Below are 22,563 nucleotides of genomic sequence, written 5' to 3' on the forward strand. Positions count from 1 at the left end.
AATCTTGTTTGATTGTGGTGTATGATTTTTTTTGATGAGTTGTTGAAGTTGATTGGCCAAAATTTTGTTGAGAGGTTTTGCATCGATGTCCATTAAAGAAATGGGTCTATAGTTCTCTTGTTTTGATTAGTCCCTGCCTGGTTTTGGGATGAGGCTTACGATGGCTTCATAGAAAGTTCAGTAGTGAACTTTCTCTTTCAATTTCATTGAAGAGTTAGAGGAGTATTGGTGTGAGCTCTGCTTTGAAGGCCTTGTAGGATTCTGCTGTAAATCCATCTGGTCCTGGACATTTCTTAGATGGAGGTCTCTTATTTCTGTTTCTATTTCCATGCTTGATATGGGTCTGTTAAGTAGGTTTGACTCATCTTGGTTTAGTTTCAGCATGTCAATATTTGTTAGGAAATTGTCCATTTCTTTCATATTCTCATAATTAGCAATCCCAAAATACATATGGAGCAATAAAAGACCCCGAATAGCAATTAGCATAAAGGTTTGAGAAGTATTCCTTATAATGTTCTGAATCTCGGTTGTTTCTGTGGTGATGTTTCCATTCTCATCTCGTAGTTTTTTTTTTTTTTTTAATTTGGGTGTGTTCTCTTCTTTTTCTGATAAGATTGGCAAAGGGTCTGTCAATTTTGTGAATTTTTTCAAAGATCCCTCTGGGATCTTGATCCCTGAAGTCCTTCATTTCTCCAGCCTTGAATTCTAGTTTTGGTCTTCTCAGCTCTGTCAAGCTGACCAACTGCTCTGCTTACTACTTCTCCTCCTCCTCCTTTTTTTTTTTTTTTAAAAATCACTCTCCTCCTCTTGGTGCTGGAGATTAAACCCAGGGCCTCATGCTAGGCAAGTGCTCTTTTTACCATCTCAGCTCTTTTTGTTTTGAGACAGGTCTCACTGTATATCTTAGATTGGCCTTGAACTTTTTTTTTCCTATCCTAGGGCTTGAACTCAGGGTGTAGGCACTGTTCTTGAATTTTTTTTTTTTCTTCTCAAGGCTGTGCTCTACTATTTGAGCCACAGCTCTCTACCTGGCTTTTCGTTGGTTATGGAGATAAGAGTCTAATGGATACTTTTCTTGACTGGGCTGGATTTGACCTGTTATCCTTAGATATCAGCCTCTTGAGTAGGTGTGAGCTGCCAGTACTGGATGTGGCCTTGAATTTTTGATCCTTCTCTTCTACCTCCTGAGTGCTGGGTTTAAAGGTGAGTCCTTCCATACCCAGTTCCTTTGCCTCCTAACAGTTGTTTTCTCCCTACCTCAGCTTGGCTTACTTTCTTCTCTGGTATTCTACCACTTGAGCTACATTTCCAGCTAGGCTTTTTGCTGGTTATTCTGGAGATGGAATCTATTGAACTTTTTTCCCAGGCTGGCTTTGAACCCAGATCCTCCAGATTTCAGCCTCCTTTGTAGGTAGTATTACAGGAATCAAAACACTTATCCTTCCACAATTGGTTATTAAAACCCAGGTGCACTGGAATCCACAATTGGTTGCATGCCTATCTCTCAAGGAACTTTGAATATTGTGTTCAGAACTAGTGGAGAATGCAATTTTTTAAATTCTTTACTTTTAAAAGAATATTTTTGGCAGACATATTGATGACAAGTAAGATTACATTGAGATAACTCTTATCTAGGACACAAATTAAATCACAGTATGTTTCATTTCAGATGAATCAACAGAAATCAGCAACTAAGATCTACTAATAACATACACTAGAATCCTTGAAGACAAATGCTTGGTAGAAACTTATTTGCAAGTACAAGGTGTCTCCTGAGTTTTGAATATTGTGGTAAATAATTCTTTGAAGTAAATATGACCCTGTAGAAATATAAATCAAGTGTGTTATGATAGTTTTACTACTAAAATATGATCTGCAATGGTTATAAAAGTAGTGAATCTGACAACATCTTAGCCCTTAAAGGGTCATTCAAGCTCTTGCCACTTTTTTTTCCTCTGTCTCAACTTTATACTAAGAACTGGGATCAGCCTACTAGTCTCATAGTTTTGAATGGTTTTAGACCAAAAAAAGTATTGTTCAAGAGTAAGAATTTATATGCTTTTTTTTTTTTTGGTGCTGGTCTTGGGACTTGAACTCAGGGACTGGGTGCTGTCCCTGAGCTTCTTTGGCTCAAGGGTAATGCTCTACCACTTAGCCACAGTGCCACTTTTAGCCTTTTCTGAGTAGTTTATTGGAGGTAAGAGTCTCACAGACTTTCCTGCCTGGGCTGGCTTGGAACCACCATCCTTAGAACTAAGCCTCCTGAGTAGTTAGGATTACAAATTAGGATTATGAGCCACCAGCACCTGGTTTACAATGTATATTCTTTTTTTTTTTGGTCTGGTTGTGGGGCCTGAACTCTGGGCCTGGGCGCTGTCCCTCAGCTCTTCAGCTCAAGGCTAGCGCTCTACCACTTGAGCCACAGCGCCACTTCCGGCTTTTTTTTTTTCTGCTTATGAGGTGCTGAGGAATTGAACCCAGGGCCTCAAGCATGCAAGGCAAATGCTCTACCACTGAGCCACCTTCCCAGCCCTTGAATATATATTCTTGTGAATGAGTCTTTGTCAGTTTGTAGACAGAAACTTGTCATTAAGTTGAAAGATGTTTTTAAGGAGAATGGTGTGATTGAACACCTTAACGACTTGAAAATATTGTAAGAATTCTGACAGTATCTATTACTTTATATTTACAATTCATTAATTGAAAGCAAAAAGTTCACCTTAGTAGACAAAATTAAAAATGATGCTTTATAGAATATAAAAGAATTATTGTTACTCATAGAATATATGTTTGAAGAAAAACATTGACGATATATTGATATGTAATTTGATTAAATTTAAAGTCTGCTTTTTCACAAAACATATTAATGAATAGGAAATATATCATCTTAAAATCTTTGATTATGAAAGGATTTTTAATTAACTTTATTTTCTTATACAAAGGGTTTCAGTTCAATATGTCAGTTAATGAATGCAATGAATCATGATTACTAGCCAGTGTAAGCACAGGGTCCAGTGTGAAATAGTTAACATTTCATTTCTGTGAAAATATGGTAAGATTTTCCTTAGGATTTTATGCAGCATCTATATTTAATATCTTTATACAACAAATGCAACTATTTCAGGTTGTTAAAACATAATCATAGAATACAAGAAAAATGTAGTTGGTTTGTATCTGGTACATTCCTTTCTTGGGTAGGTACAAGGAAGTGACTTTTTACTTTTTTGTGACAGTTTGGGGCTTGAACTCAGGGCCTCATGTTCTCCTTTGACTTTCTCACTCAAGGCTTCACAGATAAGTGAAATTATTTCTGGTGTGAACCATGATATAAAACACTGGGCTGACCCTGTTGCTTTTGACACAGTGAAGACTCCCCTGCTATCACTTAGGGTTTTTGTTTGTTTTATCCCCCTTCGGTGCTAGAGATGAAATTCAGGATCTCAACTCAAGCTAAGCTAAGTGTCTGACAGTGTACCATACTAGCACATAGTTTTTAATCTGCTACTCGTAATTTGGGAGGGATAAATTTGATTTAAGTACAATCCCTTTAATCCCCTTCTAAGGAACTGCTGAACCTTTTGAAATTTATGTGATTTCTGAAGCTACCTTTGTCCTTTGTGTGGGTCACGTGACTTCTCTCTGAGGTCGTGTGTATGTGTGTGTGTGTGTGTTTATTGGTAGTGGGGCTTAAACTCAGGGCTTAGGCATTGCCCCTTAGCTTTTTTTGCTCAAGGCTAGCATATACCATTTCCAGCTTTTTGGTGTCTAATTGGAGATGAAAATCTCATGGATTTTCTTGCCTAGACTGGCTTCAAAGCTAGATCCTCAGATCTCAGCCTCCTGAGTAGCTAGGATTACAACATGCCTGAGCCACCCGCACCTAGCTGCTCTGAATTCTTCTAATCGTGACTGTAGCAGGTTACCTGGCTAGTCTTAGGTCACTAGTCTTAGGTCAAATGTGTCTTTTGTTTATTTATTCATTCAGCATACATGTAGTGAGATCTCTGTACCAGGCATGGTGGAAAGTAATTATTATTTTGATTCTGAAGGAATTTAGAGTCTAATGGAGGAGCACCTACATACTGATATAAATGTGTGAAATACAGTGATAATTTAGTCCTTGAGACCCATTGAGGCTTTGAACTGTGATCCTCAAATCTCAACCTCTTGGGTAGCTAGGATTATAGTCAGGAGCTTTGAGCACCTGACTGAATGACTGTAGTCTTAATGGCTTAGCTACAACATCTGCAAAGGTCTGTCTTATGGCTGTCTTATGATTTCTCTTCAGTTCCCTGTCTCAGCCCCTCCCTGCTTCCTCTTTTTTATTTTTTATTGTATTTATTGTAAAGGTGATGTACAGAGGGGTTACAGTTACATAAGTAAGGTAGGGAGTATATTTGTTTTTGAGCAGTGTCACCCCCGCCCTCATTTTCTCTCATGTTCCCCTCCCCAACTTCTCTCCCCTGCAAGTTATCAAGTTCAATTCCAACACAGTGTCTAGTGAGTATCACTGTTGCATTGATTCACTGTTTGTCCCCCCATTTTTGTGATTCCCCTTCCCTTCCACATACAAGACAGAGGGTACAGGAAAAAATAACAACTCAAAAACACTGACAATAGGGCATAAACCAAAGAAAAAAAAGAACTGCAAACAGTATGTTATAAAAACCTCATTTCTATTTCTTGGAGTTAATATTGCTAATCATCATTTTATAAATGTGGTCATATGTGTTAGTATTTTTCCCACCTCAGGTCCTCAGCTCCACCCATACCTGAGCTCCTCCCTGTCCTGGAGTTACCACCATATAGCTGGCCACTCCCTCTCTCTGCCCAGACCTACCTGTGTACAGACCTTGCTACTAGCCCTAGAGCTACCACCTGATGGGGGCAGATGCCATATTGCTCCCTTTCCCCGGGTGAAGAGATGACCCCTTTAATAAACCTTATAATAACCCTTCTCCTGTACATGCCTGCCTCCGTGTAGTCCCCTGGTATGGCAGGGATGGATCCTAACAACAGGTACTAGCTATTGGACTGTTGTGATCTTCTGCTAAGAATATCAAGGACATATTATTACAAATGAGGGAAACCATGTAGCTTGTGTTTCTTTGGGTCTGGCTTGCTTCGCTTAATATAATTTTTTCCCAAGTCTTTCCATTTCCATATGAATAGGCTAATGTCATTCTTTCTGGTGGGAGCATAGAATTCCATTGTGTATGTATACCACATTTATTTGATCCATTCATCTACTGAGGGGCACTGGGTTGGTTCCATATCTTAGCTATGGTAAATAATGTTGCAGTGAACATGGTTGTGCTGGTAGTTTTAGTATGTTCATGTTTGTGGTCATTTGGATAAATGCCCCAAAGCAGAATTGTTGGGTTATAGGGGAGCCCTATGTGGAGTCTTTTGACTTCTTTCCAGAGGGGTTGAACCAGTTTATATTCCCACCAACAGTATAGTAGCATTCCCTTTTTTCACATCCCCACCAGCATCTGTTATTATTTGTTTTCTTGATAATGGCCATTTTAACTGGGATGAGGTGGAATCTCAGTGTTGTTTTGATTTGTATTTCTTTTATAGCCAGAGATGTTCAAATTTCTTCATGTGTTTATTGGCCATTCTTATTTCTTCTTCAGAGGAAGTCTCTCTTTAGGTCTTCAGGCCACTTATTAATGGGGCTGTTGTTTCTTTGAAGATTTGTTTTTGAGCTCTAAGTATATTTTAGATATGAGGCCCTTGCTTGCTTCCTCTTATCCCTCCAGCTATCACTGTCTTCACGTCATCCTTACTTAGACACACCCTGCTCTCAACTCCATTTGCTCCATAATCTCAAATGTCCTTCTGTAAGGTTTGCTGTTGACCTGTGAGGTACAATGTCTTTGTTAGAGTGAGAGAACTGGACCACATGAAGCTCCACTGAGAGCAGTGTTTTCAGGGACAGTAGTTCATGAACTCCAAAAGGATGAATCAGATGAATGAGAGTTCACTAGTCCTAAAAGAAGTGAGAGCCATATTTATTTTTTCTTCCCTCTCTTCCTCTCTCTTTGCTCCTCTATAAACATTTTGGGAGACTACTAATGACTACTAAAATTTCCTTGGTTGTTCAACCCACATAGATGTGAGTATTCTTGGAACTAGATTTCATTGAACTCTATGATTGGGTTTGTGTTAGTTAGACTTGATGAAAAAAATCAGTAATAAAGCTGTAAAGGTGAATTCCTATCCTTTATATATTTTTTCCAAATCCCTTTGAAGGGGCTGGGAAGGTGGCTCAGTGGTAGAGTGCTTGCCTTGCATGCCTGAGGCCCTGGGTTCGATTCCTCAGCACCACATAAGCAAAAAAGAAAAAAGCCGGAAGTGATGCTGTGGCTCAAGTGGTAGAGCGCTAGCCCTGAGCTGAAGAGCTGAGGGACAGTGCCCAGGCCCAGAGTTCAGGCCCCATGACTGGACCCAAAAAAAAAAACCAAAAAACAAAACCAAATCCCTTTGAACTATATTAATGAGTATATATAATAAAAGCCAGGCACTACACTAGTGGCTCATGCCTGTAATCCTACCTCCTCAGGAGGCTGATATCTGAGGATCAAGGTTCGAAGTCAGCCTGGGCAGGAAAGTCCATGAGACTCTATCTCTAATAAACTACCAAAAACGCCTGGAAATAGAGCTGTGGCTCAAGTGGTAGAACTCTAGTTTTTAACATAGAGAAGCTCCAAGATAGCTCCCAGGCTCTGAGTTCAAGCTCTAGGACCAGTACACACACACACACACACACACACACACACACACACACAGACACACACACACACACACACACACACACACACACAGAGCAAACATTGAAAGTTGGCTAACTTCACGTTTCTTATTGGTTTACAGCTTCCTATTGGAATCCTTCTTTCCTGCCATTATATAATCATTTTCATAGCCATAATACATAGCAGTGACTTGAAAGGCCTCAGTTGTTTTTTTCCTTCATTTCATTGCATAAATTCAGCTGCTTGCCTGAGGCCATTGTTCGGCGCGCGTGCGCGCGTGCGTGCGTGCGTGTGTGTGTGTGTGTGTGTGTGTGTGTGTGTGTCTATCTGTCTGTCTAGGCAGGCCACCTTGATTTCCAGCCAGCACTTAACCGTGCATGAGAAGGATGACAGATTTTACCCTGTGGTTCCTGTCCGTGTGGTCTGTGAGGCTGTCAGAAGTGGAGTAACATAATTGCTCAGTGAAGTGTAATCTACACAATTGCACTTGGAGATAAATCTGTTCTGGGGTTCTTTCTATTTGTGGGTTACATTTTAATTGTACTTAGGATAATCCTGTTGGGGAGGTTTAAAAGTAATCATGTCCACACTGTCTTTTTATTTACTATTTAAGGCATAATAATTCTTGGAGTTAATAGTATGAATAAAGATAAGATTAATTTGGAGACTCAGGATAATTCAGTTCTGTTTTGTTGGACACATTTGCAGCTTGGGAGGCCAGTACTAATCTCTTTCTCAACAGAATGTGTCACAGTTTCTGCATGCTTTAGGTCCCTTTTTTCATCTGTTTTTGTTTTTCATAGCACTTTAGGGATTAGGTTGAGAACTGCAGCCTGTGAGCCATAAGACACGTTGGTTTAGCAAGATTTTCAAAACTTGTACTGCTATGAGTTTTAGTTGTATTTATTTATTTATTTTAGAAATCTTGGCTAATGCTGGGTGCCCGGTGGCTCACAGCTGTAATCCGAGCTACTTGGGAAGTGGAGATGGGGAAAGGGAGTTACAATTTGAACATAGATCTGGCGGAAAAAAAAAAAAATTCTCCAGAATCCATACTGGGCAATGGCTGGGAAGTGTACTGCATCGTTAGTGACTTTAAGGGTTTCTGCATGTCAGCCCAGGCTGGCCTGGACATAAAACAAGACCCCACTTTGGAAATAATTGAGGCACAAAGGGTGGAGTGGAGTTCAAATAGTAGACCACAAGGTCAAGGTCCGGAATCAAATCCCCACTACTGAAGAAAAAAACAAGAAAAGCAATTCTTGACTAATTTGTGAAATGAATAATTTCAGAAGTGTCTTTTAGTGGTGTTGGAGAAGATAAAACATATCTTGTAGGCATTATCAGGTTTTGCTAATCAAGGCAATCACACTGCAGTTAAAGATGTAACTCACACAGGAGTGAGTCAGACTAAACCATCTCTTGTTTAGTAAATAGGATTGATATCTCTGAAGCCATCTAGTTATCAGCAGTATTTGTAGTCACAGAATGAAATGGTGTTGGAACTGTGAGTGAACTTGAGATCTGTTGCTTTGTCTAAAATGTGGTCACTTTATTGTTAGGCCTTTTTCTGAAGCTGCAAAACCAAAGCTAAAAATAGTTCAGGAAAACAGGCCTGAAGGCCAAAAGTGAAATAAATCACACCTATTTGAATAATGAGGTGGGAAAGTATAAGGGACCTTATGAGTCAGGGCAGGTTTATCCATGTCAGAGAAGCCGCACTTGAATTCCTTCTCTGTTTTGTGAACAAAATAATCGTTCCGCAGTCAGAATACTGCTGTTAAAAATGAGCTTTCTCTGGTGGGCACCCGTGGCTCATATCTATAATCCTAGCTACTCTAGAGGCTGAGATCTGGGGATCGTGGTTCAAAGCCAGTTTGGGCAGGAAAGTTTGTGAGACGCCTATCTCCAATTAACCACCAGAAAACTGGAAGTGGTGCTGTGGCTCAAAGTGGTAGAGTGCTAGTCTTGAGCAGAAGAGCTCAGGGACAGTGCCCCGGTCCTGAGTTCAAGCCCCACAACTGACAAAAAAAGAGAACATTCTCCTGTTATATTTAGTGTAAATTGACTCCTTGTTACACGCTTGTTTATCTTATTATTATTTTTGTTGGTCATGGGGCTTGAACTCTGGGCCTGGGAGCTTCAGCTCAAGGCAAGCGTTCTACTACCACTTGAGTCACAGCGCCACTTCTTGTTTTCTGGTGGTTTATTGGAGATTAAGAGTCTCATGGTCTTTCCTGCCTGGGCTGGCTTTGAACCATGATCCTCAGATCTCAGCCTCCCCAGTAGCTAGGATTACAGGTGTGAGCCACCACTGCCTGGCTTGGTTATCTTATAAGGTCAATTCTGCCCCTTAGTTTTTTTAATTAATTAAATTTTTTTTTTTTGGGGGGGGGTCTGGTAGTAGGGCCTGAACTCTGGGCCTGGGTGCTGTCCCTCAGCACTTCAGCTCAAGGCTAGTGCTCTACCACTTGAGCCACAGTGCCACTTCCGGCTTTTTTCTTTTTGCTTATGTGGTGCTGAAGAATCGAACCCAGGGCCTCATGCATGCAAGGCAAGCACTCTACCACTAAGCCACCTTCCCAGCCCTCTGGGCCTTAGATTTTTTGCTCAAGGCTTGTGCTCTACTATTTGAGCCACATCTCATCTCTACATTCAGCTTTTTGATAGTTAATTACAGAGTTTTATAGATTTTTCCTGCCCAGGTGGCTTCGAACCTTGATCCACGGATCTCAGCATCACAAATAGCTAGGATTACAGACATGAGCCATTGGTGCCAGCATTTAAAATTTTGATACAATATCCAGTTCTTAATTAAAGAGGTGTTTGTTCAAATTAAATGTACATTGGACTTTTTTGCCTTATTATGAAGGTGAGATTCAGAGGGGTTACAGTTCATCGGATTTTAAAAACATTCAGCAACTTCTTTTAATGTACACACACTAAAATGATGGTACATGAATGGTAGAGTTAAATTGGATTCCTTATTGATAAGAAATACACTTTTAGAACTTCTTATGCCTCCTCTGAAGCTTGTTAAAAAAAATTGCTGCTGTTGAGGTGGTTGTCAGTTTCCTTTTTGTAAATATAGTTAGAGCTCCCTCTGCTGGTGTGGAAAGGAATTGCTGGATAGTTGTATCAGTTTGAAAGAGACTACACACATTTGTGTTTTGATGCATTCATTTGTTCTGCCTCAGTGGCCTTTCTTGCTCATGCTGTCCAGCATTTAGCATCTATACAAGCAGCTATACATATACTTTGAAGCAGGTACAGGGGCTAGAGTGAACAAACATTCACAGGTGTAGCAGCTTAACACATCCAGAGCACTTGAGGGTTTGGGAGAGGGTGTCATTGTGAGAAAGAAATCAGAACATTTAGGGAGTAACCGTCACTTTAAGGAGTTAAACTTTATCATAAGCCAGGTGCTAGTGGTGCACACCTGTAATCCTAGCTACTCAGGAGGCTGAGATGTTAGAGGATTATGCTTTAAAGCCAGCCAGGATAGGAAAGTCTGAGAGACTCATCTCCAATTAACCGCCAAAAAACTGGAAGTAGAGTTGCAACTCAGATTGTAGAGAGCCATCCTTGAACAAAAAACCTAAGGGACAATACTCAGGCCCTGAGTTCAAGCCCCAAGATTGGCACACATCTACAAAAAGCAAGCAAGCAAACAAAAAAACTTCATCATGAAAGTACTGGTGAGCTACCTGCTAGTTTGATTTACAGTAGTCATGTGATTGTAACTCTCTGAGAAAGATGGTGCTGGAGCTGTGTGCAGGTTGTGCTGGAGGTTGGGATCTGGGGTGAGAATCACTGCCAAATAGAGGTCTTGGGAGATGAGACAGTGCTCAGGTAGGGGAGAATGGAAGTTATTACAATCTGTGCTTAGAAGGCAGAGATTTGGAGGATCACTGTTTGAGATCAGACTGACCAAAAAGTTGGTGAGCCTCCATCTCAATAAGTAAGCTGGTCAACATGGTACAAGTCTGCAATCTCAGATACATGCGAGGTATAAGTCGAATCCTGGCTCAGGCCATCCCAACCAAAAATTATGAGATCCTATTTAATAAAAAAAAAAAATTCAAGGGCTGAGAAAGTGGCTTAGTGGTAGAGTGCTTGCCTAGCATGCATGAAGCCTAGGTTTGATTCCTGAGTACCACAGAAACAGAAAAAGTCAGAAGTGATGCTGTGGCACAAGTGGTAGCAAAAGGAACTCAGTGACAGTACCTAGGCCCTGAGTGCAAGCCCCAGGACGGCAAAACAACAACAACAGCAACAACAAAGAACAAAACCCCAAAGCAAAACTTCAAGAAAAATGGGCTAGGAACATGGTTTAAGCAGTAGAGAACCTGCTTACGGGCTTTGAGTTCAAACCTAGTGCTGTAAGACCAGTACTACAAAGAGGCTTATTAAAGGTTAAGACAGAAATATAGGAAGACTAGTAGAACCATAACCATATTCCTAACTGAAATCCCTACCCATGCTTCTTGTGCACCCTCTGTCTGTCTGTCTGTCTGTCTGTCTGTCTGTCTGTCTGTCTGTCTGTCTGTCTCTCTCCTGTTCCCCAACTCTCCTCTCCTGCTGAAGTGTTTTGAGTACATTTCAGATATCAGGTCGTCCTTTAACGAGCATCTCTTCAAAATAAGGACATCACATGAATGAGAGATTATAGGAGAGTCAGGATTTGGGGGTATAGGAGAAGGTTCTGTTAAGAGAACCTAATAGGCTAGTTTTTACTATTATGAATTTATGGTAATAAATTCTTTTGAGACTTCTGGGAAATACATATATGTAACAAATGATATCAAGCTTTAAATCAAAACTGAAAAAAAAACCTTAGAAAATGTTTTTTGATTAGGAAAAAAAATGTGCAGTCTGCATGAAGATTGAAGGGAATATTGTTCTGGCGAAGGAAGAGACCCATAGCTGGGGAGAGAGAAGAATAGGGGCCTTTAATCATACCAGAGCCCAGATGACTGAAAGCTTGCGTGGCAAGCAGGTGTGCACCACGCACAGATGTGCTCCAACTGAGTGTGATAGTCAGGTGTGCAGTGGAGAAGCCACAGATGGACCCCTTACTAGGGAAGGGAACCTGAAATGCTATGGGGCGTAGCTGTGGATGCTGATCTTCCAAAACTTTTACCCAGCAGGGCACTGGTTAAAGAACAAATGGGTGATGGTGGCTCACACCTGTAATCCTAGCTATTCAAGAGGCTGAGATCTGAGGATTGAGGTTTGACGCCAGCTCAGGCAGGAAAGTCCCTGAGACCCTTACTTCCAATTAACGACTAAAAAGCCAGAAGTGGAGACATGCCTCAAGTGGTGGAGTGCATGCAATGTGGAGGCACATGAAGAAACAGGAAGTGGCCCGGTTTGTGTAGAGACTTACGCAGGGAGGCCCGGGAGACTCCCATGATGGTGCTTGGTAAAATGGGGCCCGTGTCAGTGGCGTCCTTGTGCTCAGACTCCTGCTCTGAGTCTGTGTGGCTCCCGTTCCTTGTGTGGCCATGTCCTGAAGACAGCCGGCTTCAGCTGGCTTTGCAGAGTCCTTACACGCTTCTCTATTTGAGTCCCCACTTTGGTTTCTTAGTCAGGATCTGCTGTAACCTTCAGTCTTCTTAACACGAAGTCCATCGTAGTACTGGTTTATCCTTAGCAGACGGTGCCATCAGAGAGAGTGCTCGTGTATGAGTCACGGGAGGCGTCTCTTCTGTGAACTATTGCTTTGTTACAAGCATGTTCCAAAAGCTTTTGGATAAAGACTTGCATGTTACTTTCCATAGCAATGGAATTTTTGTTCTGTCTTCACCTGAGACTTTGGAAAAGTTAACTGTCTTTTTCCTTCTTATTCAAAGGATGCTTGTTCACAGCTATGGCATTCAAATAAAACCTTTGCAAAATAGTGTCAGTTTACTCTACTAATGAATATGACCTTCTCTCCTGCCTTCCTTCTTCCCCCCGCCCTCCTTTTTTTTTCTCTTTTTTGTGCTGTACTGGGGCTTGAACTCCCTTTTCTATTTCAATAAAAGCTAGCATTTTACCCATTTGAACCATACCTCTACTTCTGGCTTTTGACTAATTAACTAGAAATAAGAGTCTTTGGATTTGTCTGCCTGGGCTTGCATCGAACCTCGATCCTTAGATCTCAGCCTCTTGAGTAGCAAGTTATTTGTGTAAGCCACAGTGCCCAGCCTATGTATGAACTTTAAATATCGAGGTTATTGAAGAAAATGAGGTTAAAATATGTATGAAAATGCAGTGCTCTTAAAGTTTTGTTCCCCTATTTAGTCCATGAAGGGTTAGTACTGAATAGATTCTCTTTTAGATTGGCAGTCAGCTTTTGTCTCCATAGTGTCCCATTACAATTTTGAATCATTGGAAGGGATGTTCTGTTCTGTTCTGTTCTTAGTGTTGGAAATCATTAAAGAGAGACAAATTTATTTGAAGACAGGAAATGTGGACATGGCTCATACACAGGGAAGTGAGGGTTTTCTCTGAGTATGAGGATATAAACTGATGTTAATACTGTAGAAACTTCTCTATTTTCAATGAATAGTGCTTTGGGCTTGCATGTTTTCTTTTTTTTGTGTGCATCTGAATAGGGCTAGAGTTCAGGGGCTCATGCTCTTGTTTGGATTTCTTGCTCACAGCTAGCGCTCTACCACTTGAGCCAGGCCTTCAGTCTGGCTTTTGCTGATTATTTTGGAGATGGAGTCTTGAGGACTTTTTTTTTTTTTTGCCTGGACTGGCTTTGAACCATAATCCTCCAGGTCTCAGATTCCTAAGTAGGATTACAAGTGTGAGACCTGGTTTATTACTATATTTTTGTTTTTGTTTTTTTTCTTTTTGTCAGTCATGGGGCCTGGGTGCTGTCCCTGAGCGCTTGTCAAGGCTAGCACTCTACCACTTTGAGCCACAGTTTTGAGTGGCTAATGAGCGATAAGAGTCTCACAGACTGTTCTGCCCGGGCTGGCTTTGAACCATGATCCTCAGATCTCAGCTTCCTGAGTAGCTAGGATTATAGGACTGTATTTTTGATAGCTTCAAATATGCATCAACAAAACTATATTTGCTTTAACTTTTTAGTGCTGTTCTTCATTTGAAAATACAGTTCATTTTGGTATTTTGACATAATATTGTACAAACAAGAATCAAGTTTTGGAATGCTTAACTTTTCATAGTTCTGAAGTAGAACCCAGGATGCCAATAAAACTAGACGTTTTACCTCATTCTTGTTAAATTAGTTGGAACATAGAATTATGTTTATAATTATTTAGACTCTTTGCAGCTGCTTGTAGTAAGCTACATTTTTTTGGGAGCTGCTTTGTTGAATTAACACAATACTAATTAGTCCTCAAGAAAAACCAATGTAAATATTTAGAGTAACTGATTTTTGATAATAAAAGAATTTGCAGTATTTTATCAGTGGCAATCTTTTAGTCATATGGGCTAAGCGTGCTTCAATAACAAGCAGCCCAAGGATGAATTTGTGCTTCTGCTGTGTGGCTATCACATGTTAGTGAGTGTTCTGGTCCACCTCAGGGAATTTGCTGGTAGAGGTGCTATGTCTGGAATATTAGATAGTTTGGGAAAGGTTGATGTCTATCCCAGGGTCTCCCTCCCCCTCTTATTGTGCCTATTTTGGGGATTAAACTCAGGGTCTGAGTGCTGTCTCTGAGCTATTCCCCTATCCCCCCCCCCCCCCCCCCCCCCCGCCCCACCTCCAAGGCTAGAACTCTATTACTTGGGCTAAAACACTACTTCCAACTTTTTGGTGGTTAAGTAGAGATAAAAGTCTCATGGACTTTCCTTCCCAGGCTGTCTGTGAACAGTGATTCTCAGATCTCAGCTTCCTGAGTTGCTAGGATTATAGGCGTGAGCCACTGTTGACCACCTGGCTTAGTTATTTTTGAAGGTTGAATCATATTCCATTGTATGTATGTACTGTTTATCTGTTCATTTGTCATGAACATTTGGTTTCCTTGTCTATTGTGTCTAAGACTGCAGTGAGTGTGGGTGTACTTGGTTTTATGAAACCATACATGTCTTCCAGATTTAAACACTGGCAAGCAAAGGACTGAAGGTCAAGGTTACTGCTTTCTGAACCCACAGGACATTTTGGATCTGTCAGAGAAGGTGTAAAGTAAGGGACCTGAGGAGCAACCTAGAGTATGTAGGTATGATGTGAACAGATAGATGATTTGCAAAGAAGTAGGATACACAGAGGCAAAGATGTTAAGGGAAAGTTTGAGGGAAAGGAAAAGCCGATACTTGGGCATTTTGTGTGTTTATTCTAACCATTGCAATAACTAAATAAGTCCCGGGGCTTGAACTCAGGACCTTGGTGCTATTCCTGAGTTTTTTCCCCCTAGTTCTTTAGGGTTTACAAAATAGAATTATTAGGATTAAGTGAAATGTACTACATGTTGAGTTTGTGACCTGTTGTCTGGGAAAGTTGTATCAGGGTTGATTCTGAAATACATCTTATTTTATGTTTTTTTCCCAAGGTCTTATGTCTTATAGATTGTGCATAGTTAATGGTAGAGTCAAATTTTACAGTAGGGTCTGTTTTCCTACCAAAGCAGATATTCATTTCATTACAAGATCATGAAAAGTAGGTTAGAGGAGGTGAGAAATGGAGTGACGAAAATGGCGTTGAACAGTGTTAAAGATGCTGCCACCTGATGTTGGCTATTGTATAGTTAGCAGCTAGGTTACTTGGGTCATTCCATTTAATTTCCTTTCCTTCAAGATTGTGTAGCTTGTGAGGCAGAGCTGGGATAGGATCCTTGGACTGTCTGATTTCAAGATCTGTGCCTTTTGTTACTAGGCTGTATTGTCTGCCCTGAAGATAAACTCTTATTGGAAAGGGAAAGAGAATGTTTGGACGTTTGGAGCTGGCCATATGTAAATAGGGCCTGTATTAGTCCCTTTTGTGGTGGTATGATGAAGTACGTGAGGCTGGGTACTTTCTATAGTATGAAGGTTCATATAGCTTATAACGCTGGAGATAGAAAGTCCCGGAAAAGGCAGCCCATCTGTTCAGCCTCTGGTCAGTGCCTCCTTAGCTGAATCAGAATATATTGAGGGAAAGAGAAGAAAAACAATGGATAGAGAAGAGATTAACCACAGCAGAGAGTCTTGCTTTAGAACAACTTCTCTCATGGAAAGTAACTCACTGTAAGAGACCATTAGAGCCACTTGTAATCTCAGGATTTGGGAGGCCAGGACAGGAGGATTGCAAATTTGAGCTCAGCTTGGGCTGTGTGGCAAGATCTTATTTCAAAAGAACAAGAGGCCATCAGTAGTTTTTTTTAAGGGTGGTGTTCCCAACGATCTAGTTGCCTGTCCCATTGAGAACCTCTTTTTTTTTTTTTTTTCTTGTCAGTCCTGGAGCTTGAACTCAGGGCCTGGGTGCAAGCATGTGCCCGAGCCTCTGAGCTCAAGGCAAGCACTCTACCGCTTGAGCCACAGCACCACTTCTGGCTTTTTTCTGAATAGTTTATTGGAGATTAGAGTCTCCTGGTCTTTCCTGCCTGGGCTAGCTTTGAACTGTGATCCTCATATTTCAGCCTCCTGAGTAGCTGGGATTGTAAGTGTGAGCCACTGGTGCCAGCTAGGACCTCTGAACCACCACCTTCCCATCTCCGGTTTTTCCCTGTTCCCAAGAATGAGGCAAGAGCTGAAAAGTAAAAAAAAAATAGTAGCCCACTGATGGTTAAATGGTATAATCTTAAAGATATATCCAAGACATACATTTATTTATTTATTTATTTTTGTTGGTTGTAGGGCTTGAACTCAGGACTTGAATGCTGTGCTGTCCTTGAGTTTTTTCACTCAAGTCTAGTGTTCAACCACTTTGAGCCTTAGCACCACTTCTGATTTTCTGGTGGTTAATTAGAAATAAGAGTCTTCACAGACTTTCCTGACCAGACTGGCTTCAAACCATGATCCTCAGATCTCAGCCCCATGATCCTCGGAGCTCAGCCCCCTGAGTAGCTAGGACTACAGATGTGAGCCACAGGTGCCCAGCGTCCAAGACATTTGATAATAGATGATTCCAAGAAAGATCATAGTTGGGAGAAGTGTGCTGTGGGGAAGAGGGGAGGGGTGTGGAGGGGGAGGGAGGAGGGTGAAAGGGAGGGGGAGGCAGTGAGGGAGGGAGGGGGCGGGGTGGGAGGAAGAAGTCGGGTCGTGGTGTACACTAATTGTAGGTCGATGGTGTCTGCAGTCAGGAATGACACTATTGCCTGTAAGTGAATTCATCATCACCCTTGGCTTTCAGAGAGGGAGCTGTGAGTGTGAGCTGAGTGTGACTGAGTGTGGCCATCAGTGTCTTCCCACCCAGAGCCCTGAGTCCCTGCATTGTCCTGCAGTGGACCAGGGCTCCTGGCTCACTTCTCTATTACAGCTGGAGTGCTCCTTGCCTGAGCCCAGTGTCTCTTCTCTCCTCCGTCTTTAAAGGTTTACTGGGTTTCCGGTGGGGCTCCTGTCATCTGTTGCTTTCATATTTCCTTTCCACCTGCAGAAGGGAGGAGTTGGTTTGGGTTCATGTTACATCGTGATTGCATTGGCCGAGTGTGTAAAACTGGACCATTTTAATTTGTCATAACATTCCTTTTTGTGTAGAAAAAAAGCTAGAATTTTGGGGGGAGGAGTTTTTGCTGTATAAAGCATATTTTTCTTATAATAGCTTAGCACTTGGTCAGTAGTAACTGTATTTTGAAAGTGCCTGTGTCTTCAGGCACTCCTGACTTCATGAAGGTTCTCTTTGTGGTTTCTTTTCTGGACTTAGGATGATCGATACATTGTGCGTGGAATCAGTACCTCAGAGTTTAGTGTTTTCCTGCGCTACGATGATACAGGATACTGTGGATTCTCATACATACAGTGCTGGGTGGTGGTCCAGGTTGGTGGCTGGGCATGGTGGCTTGGGATAATGACTGGGCTGGTGGCCGGGGGCTGTGGCTTCCAGTGAGTGATGAAGCCATGGCTGATGAAAGCCTTACCACCTTGTAGTGTTTGATGGCTTAGGGGTATTTGACGCATATTTATTTTGGATATTTCCACCTAACCACACCTTATTGGGATGCAGCCCCATAATGAGTCTCAGAGAAGCAACTGAAGTGAGATTCACTTCTTGGAATAGGCAAACATTGTGATATAAACTGTCTTTAAAATATCCTTATTCAAGCCAGGAGCTGGTGGCTCACACCTGTAAAGCTAGCTACTCTGGAGGCTTAAGATCTGAGGATCACTGTTCAAAGCCAGCCCAGGCAGGAAAGACTGTGAGACTGTTATCTTTCTCTCTCTCCCTCTCTCTTTGTCAGTTGTGGGGCTTTAACTCTGGGCTTGGGCTCTATTTCTGCGCTCTTCAGCTCAAGGCGAGCACTCTACCGTTTGAGCCACAGTGCCACTTCCGGTTTTCTTGTGGTTTATTGGAGATAAGAGTTTCACAGACTTTCCTTCCTGGGCTGGCTTTGAGCAGTGATCCTCAGATCTTAGCCTCCTCAGTAGCTAGGATTACAGGCATGAGCCAATGGTGCCCGGTGAAACTGTTATCTTTAATAAACTACTCAAAAAAAGCCAGAAGTGGAGTGGTGGCTCATTTGTACAGCACTAGCCTTGAGCAAAAAGAATCTCAGGGACAACACCCAGGCCCTGAGTTCAAGCCCCAGGACTGGCATGTGTGCATGGGTGCGCACATGTGGGCGTGTACACACAAATTCCATATTATTTTGCATATGTTTTTATGCCTCAAAATTAGACAAGTTGGGCGCCTGTGGCTCACACCTGTAATCCTAGCTACTCAGGAGGCTGAGCTCTAAGGATCATGGTTGGAACCTCTTGGGCAGGAAAGTCTGTAAGCCTCTTATCCCCAATTAAGCACCAAAAAAGTAAAAAAAGCCAGGAATGGAGTGCTAGCCTTGAGCAGAAAAGCTCAGTGAAAGACATTTCACTTTCTTTGAATATTTAAATATTAACTAATAAAATATTACTGGAAAGCCTGCTACTTTTAGAAGTGTAAGTCACTAGCAGGAAGGGTGTGAGCATGTAGAACAGTAGCCAGCACACCTGGCCTTGTGGAAAGGAAGTGATAGAGGAGCGCAGTCATAGCCGTACGCACGTTATTTATGTTGAGACACAGGGCTCAGTGTGCACAGCCTGGGGGTCTTTACTGTCTGATCTTTTCCAGCAAATGTTGGCCACGCCTTACCATAGAATAGCAGTTCTTAACATCTGTGGTCTCCAAATCGGTTTACATTCTTAAAAAATAACTGGAGACTCTAAAGAATTCTTTCAGTTGGGAACTGCCTTAATCAGGCCAATGAGCATTTTAAGTCAAGTTTATAGCCTTCTTGTGGTTCAGGCTTGGGTAATTTAATGTGCGTATGTATGCATGTATATGTGTATGTATGTATGTGCCGGTATTGGGATTTGAACTCAGGGTCTGGTGCTCTTGCTTGGCTGGTTGCTCTACCACTTGAACCTCAGCTTTCCTTCTGGATTTTTGCTGGCTAATTAGAGTTGAGTCTTTCAAATTGATCTTCCCTGGGTTGGCTCCAAACCACGATCCTCAGATATCCATCCCCTTGAGTAGCTAGGGTTATAGGCACAAGCCATTGGCGCCCGGCAGTTTTCCTATTCTTGAACACATCCCCCAATAGAAGGGAAATATGCCTGAAAACGTCCTGTTTTTTGTTTATCTGTATCACCTGTGTGCATTTTCACAATAATAAAATTTTTTTTTCAGATAATGTCATTGGGTGGAATTAGGTCATTTTCTGCTTTGCTCCAACTCAAAACTCTTCTTGGTCCAAATACTTGCACTCTTGGAATTGACCACTAGATGTCATGAGTGCCACAGGAGCATTCTGGGCTAGCCAGAGAGGGCAGAAATTGAACATTGTAAGCTCATAGACCTACACAGATTTCACTGTTTTCCACGTGATCAATGCCAGAAGAACCCGATACAGTGTGATATATAGAAGCAAGGTACAACTGGAATAATGAAATTTCAAAAATAAGCCTTTTTAAAGGAGGGTTGCAATCATTTCTACTGGGTATTGTAAATGCTTTGGGTGCATTTGATACTTCTGTTATGTTCCTGGCATTCAGGCCTTTCTCTTTTTTATGGAAAGATGGATTGAACTTCAATTTAAGAATAGCCAGTAATCCCTTTCAGGACATACTGTCACAGCTGGTATTTTTGTGTTGTAGTAAATTGATTCCATACAACAGTCAGTAATAATTATGGCTGGGTTCTGACAAATTCCAAAGCATTTTCAATAAATTTAGCCAAAGAAAATAACATTATTACACAAAAATTTAACTCAATTTGAAAAGTCAAACCCAGTGGCGCTACTTCATTCCACAAATGTTAGGTATTTTCCTGGTTAGGATTCTATGAAATCATCTTTGAAAATCTGTCTGTTTTGAGAAGATAATCACTTTGTAGTATGTGAACTTAGAAGACAATACACTGTAGTGAATATAAACATTGAATGTCCATTATGTAATTAAAAAATGAGAAATTCCATTCATATGTGGCAGCATGGGCTCTAAAGGATGATCCACTGTGAGATATAAGATTTTCCTTAGTATTAATGAAAGGCGAATGTGCCAAATCATATCTGATTTTCATTTTGTTTGCTATATGCATTTTGACTCATGTGATCTATGAGATTTATGAAAATGAAACCTTGTAAATCCTTTAGCTATCAAGAAAGTGGCAGATTGCATGGTATACATAAATGTAGAATATATATTTATTTCTATGCATTGAGGGGTGATCTATATACCATCCCAATTGTAACTTTTCTCATGGAGTGAAGAGCTTAAATTACATGAGTTCATAGACAAAATATGTATTCACATAACACATACATTGCCGTAAGCGTGATAACTGTACGTATATGCAGGCACTTCATGAATTTTAAGGTTATTCCTTTGTTTCTATCAGTAGTCTTTAAATTATGCTTTTTACTTTCGTTTTTTTTATGAGCTACTTCATTTTGACCTTTGCTTTATATGAAGACTATTTTAAGTAGGCAAATACTAATCCTGATTAGAATAATTTATGAAACCAATGCAAAGTTGCCTTTTAGTTTAGTAGGAAAACAAAGCAAAACTCCTAAGCTGGGCATTGAAACCTGGCTTTGCCTTTTTCTTTCGTTTAAAAATTTTATTTCGGCAGTTAGTATTTTCACTTGGCATTTAAAATAACAGCCTTCATATTTTAATTAGCCCTTATTTCTGTATGGATTTTTTTTTTTTTTTTACTCTGTCAGGCTTTAAGACATCACAACAGATAGAAAGTATATTTGATGGTGAGTTTTCTATATAGACTTTCACTTTGATAGCTAAAAGGCTAATTAGCTAACCTAGAAGTCTTTAATGGATTCTTTCCCATTCATTTTTCTTTATTCTATATTATGAATCAGCAATTTAAAGGCTTTAGGAATTGAACAAGTGTTTTCAGTGTTTATAATGCTGATTTTCTTGTGTCAGTGATACATATTAGAATATATTTTTAAATGACTGGATTTCCTGAATGAAGAGCTGGGGAAATGTGTTACAAGTGAACTGACACAGTGTACAGTTGTAATTTTTACAGAAATGTAAATGGAGGGTAGTTTCCATTATTAGACAACAATGGTCTAAATGTAAACCATATGGTCTCTTTTTAGGTGTTAGGCCAATGTAAATTTTAATCTTTCTACTTTATTTCTTATTTCAATTTTATAATCATACCTGAATTACAAAAGTGTAGCCTTAATGTTTGTTTATAGTTTGCAAGACACTGCGTTGTATGTCGTAGCATATTTAATTTTTGCCATTTTAAGTCACTCTCTCCATTTGCTTATAAGGAATTTCAAACTTAATAAGACGGAATAAGTTGTCCAAGATCACAGAGTTAGCAGGATTAGCATTTACACCAACATTGAGCTCTTTCATGTAGCTATTATGCTGTACTGCCTTTACTCTTATTTTGGGATAAACATTAGCAAGGAAGCTTATGGAAAAAATATTATTATTTTCTAAGCTACAGCAAAGCTTAGATTTTAGTAAAAGAATCTACTTATTAACTTGACCGTAAGGCCTGGTGTAGATTACTAGTGCTTCTGCAAATCCATCTCATAATTTTTAGTGAAATTTCTTTAAAAAATATTGTTTGTAGTTTTCAGTTCGAGAACTCTGCAATGGTCATGTCAGAACGAGTGCTGAAAATTCATCTGGTCTCTGTTGATACATTTGGAAATACACCTAGAACTATGATAACAGAGGGAAGGAATTTTAGACCAGGGTTGACTTACTTAAAGCTCTCCATGTGTCAGATCAGCAGCCCCCACACCAAATGTGAAAAAAAAAAAAATCTTTAAGGAAGCCTTGTTACGTACCCGGGGCGATTTCATGTTTTCAATTAGAAATCACACATCAGAATCACAGCCTCTCGCTGTGCGCGTCTGCACCGTTGCCTGTGGAAGAAAACTGCAGAATTATGATCTCTCAGTAGTGTGTTGGAATAAAATATGTGAATTGGTTACTTGTTGCAGTTTAACGATATTTTAAAATATGGTATGTGTGTATATATATATATATGTATATATTCTTTTCTTTCTAGAAACAACTTATGCCACACGTATGTTGATCGGCCGCGTGGCAGTACACCATTGAACTTGAGCTCCCTGCGGCTTTCTGAGTTAGGAGAGTGGAGGGCCTCTCCTCCCCAGCAGCCTGCGTCATGCCAGCCCTGTCCACAGGCTCTGCTAGTGACACAGGTATGTGAACCCCAGTTGCCCTC

General features: G+C 40.7%; 1 protein-coding gene across 1 annotated transcript in view; it reads left to right on the forward strand.

Moving 5' to 3' along the window:
• The window catches only part of Mpp7 (membrane palmitoylated protein 7), a 220,896-nt gene that overhangs the window by 48,287 nt on the left and 150,046 nt on the right, over positions 1-22,563 (forward strand). The window contains exon 2 of the mRNA XM_042686270.1: positions 22,384-22,540. Within this exon, the coding sequence (XP_042542204.1) occupies positions 22,504-22,540 (37 nt within the window). The 5' untranslated portion in view covers positions 22,384-22,503. The remainder of the gene's footprint in view (positions 1-22,383; positions 22,541-22,563) is intronic.

Source organism: Dipodomys spectabilis, unplaced genomic scaffold (assembly GCF_019054845.1).
Source record: "Dipodomys spectabilis isolate Male_0828 unplaced genomic scaffold, ASM1905484v1 ptg000096l, whole genome shotgun sequence".
Classification (NCBI taxonomy): Eukaryota; Metazoa; Chordata; class Mammalia; order Rodentia; family Heteromyidae; genus Dipodomys; species Dipodomys spectabilis.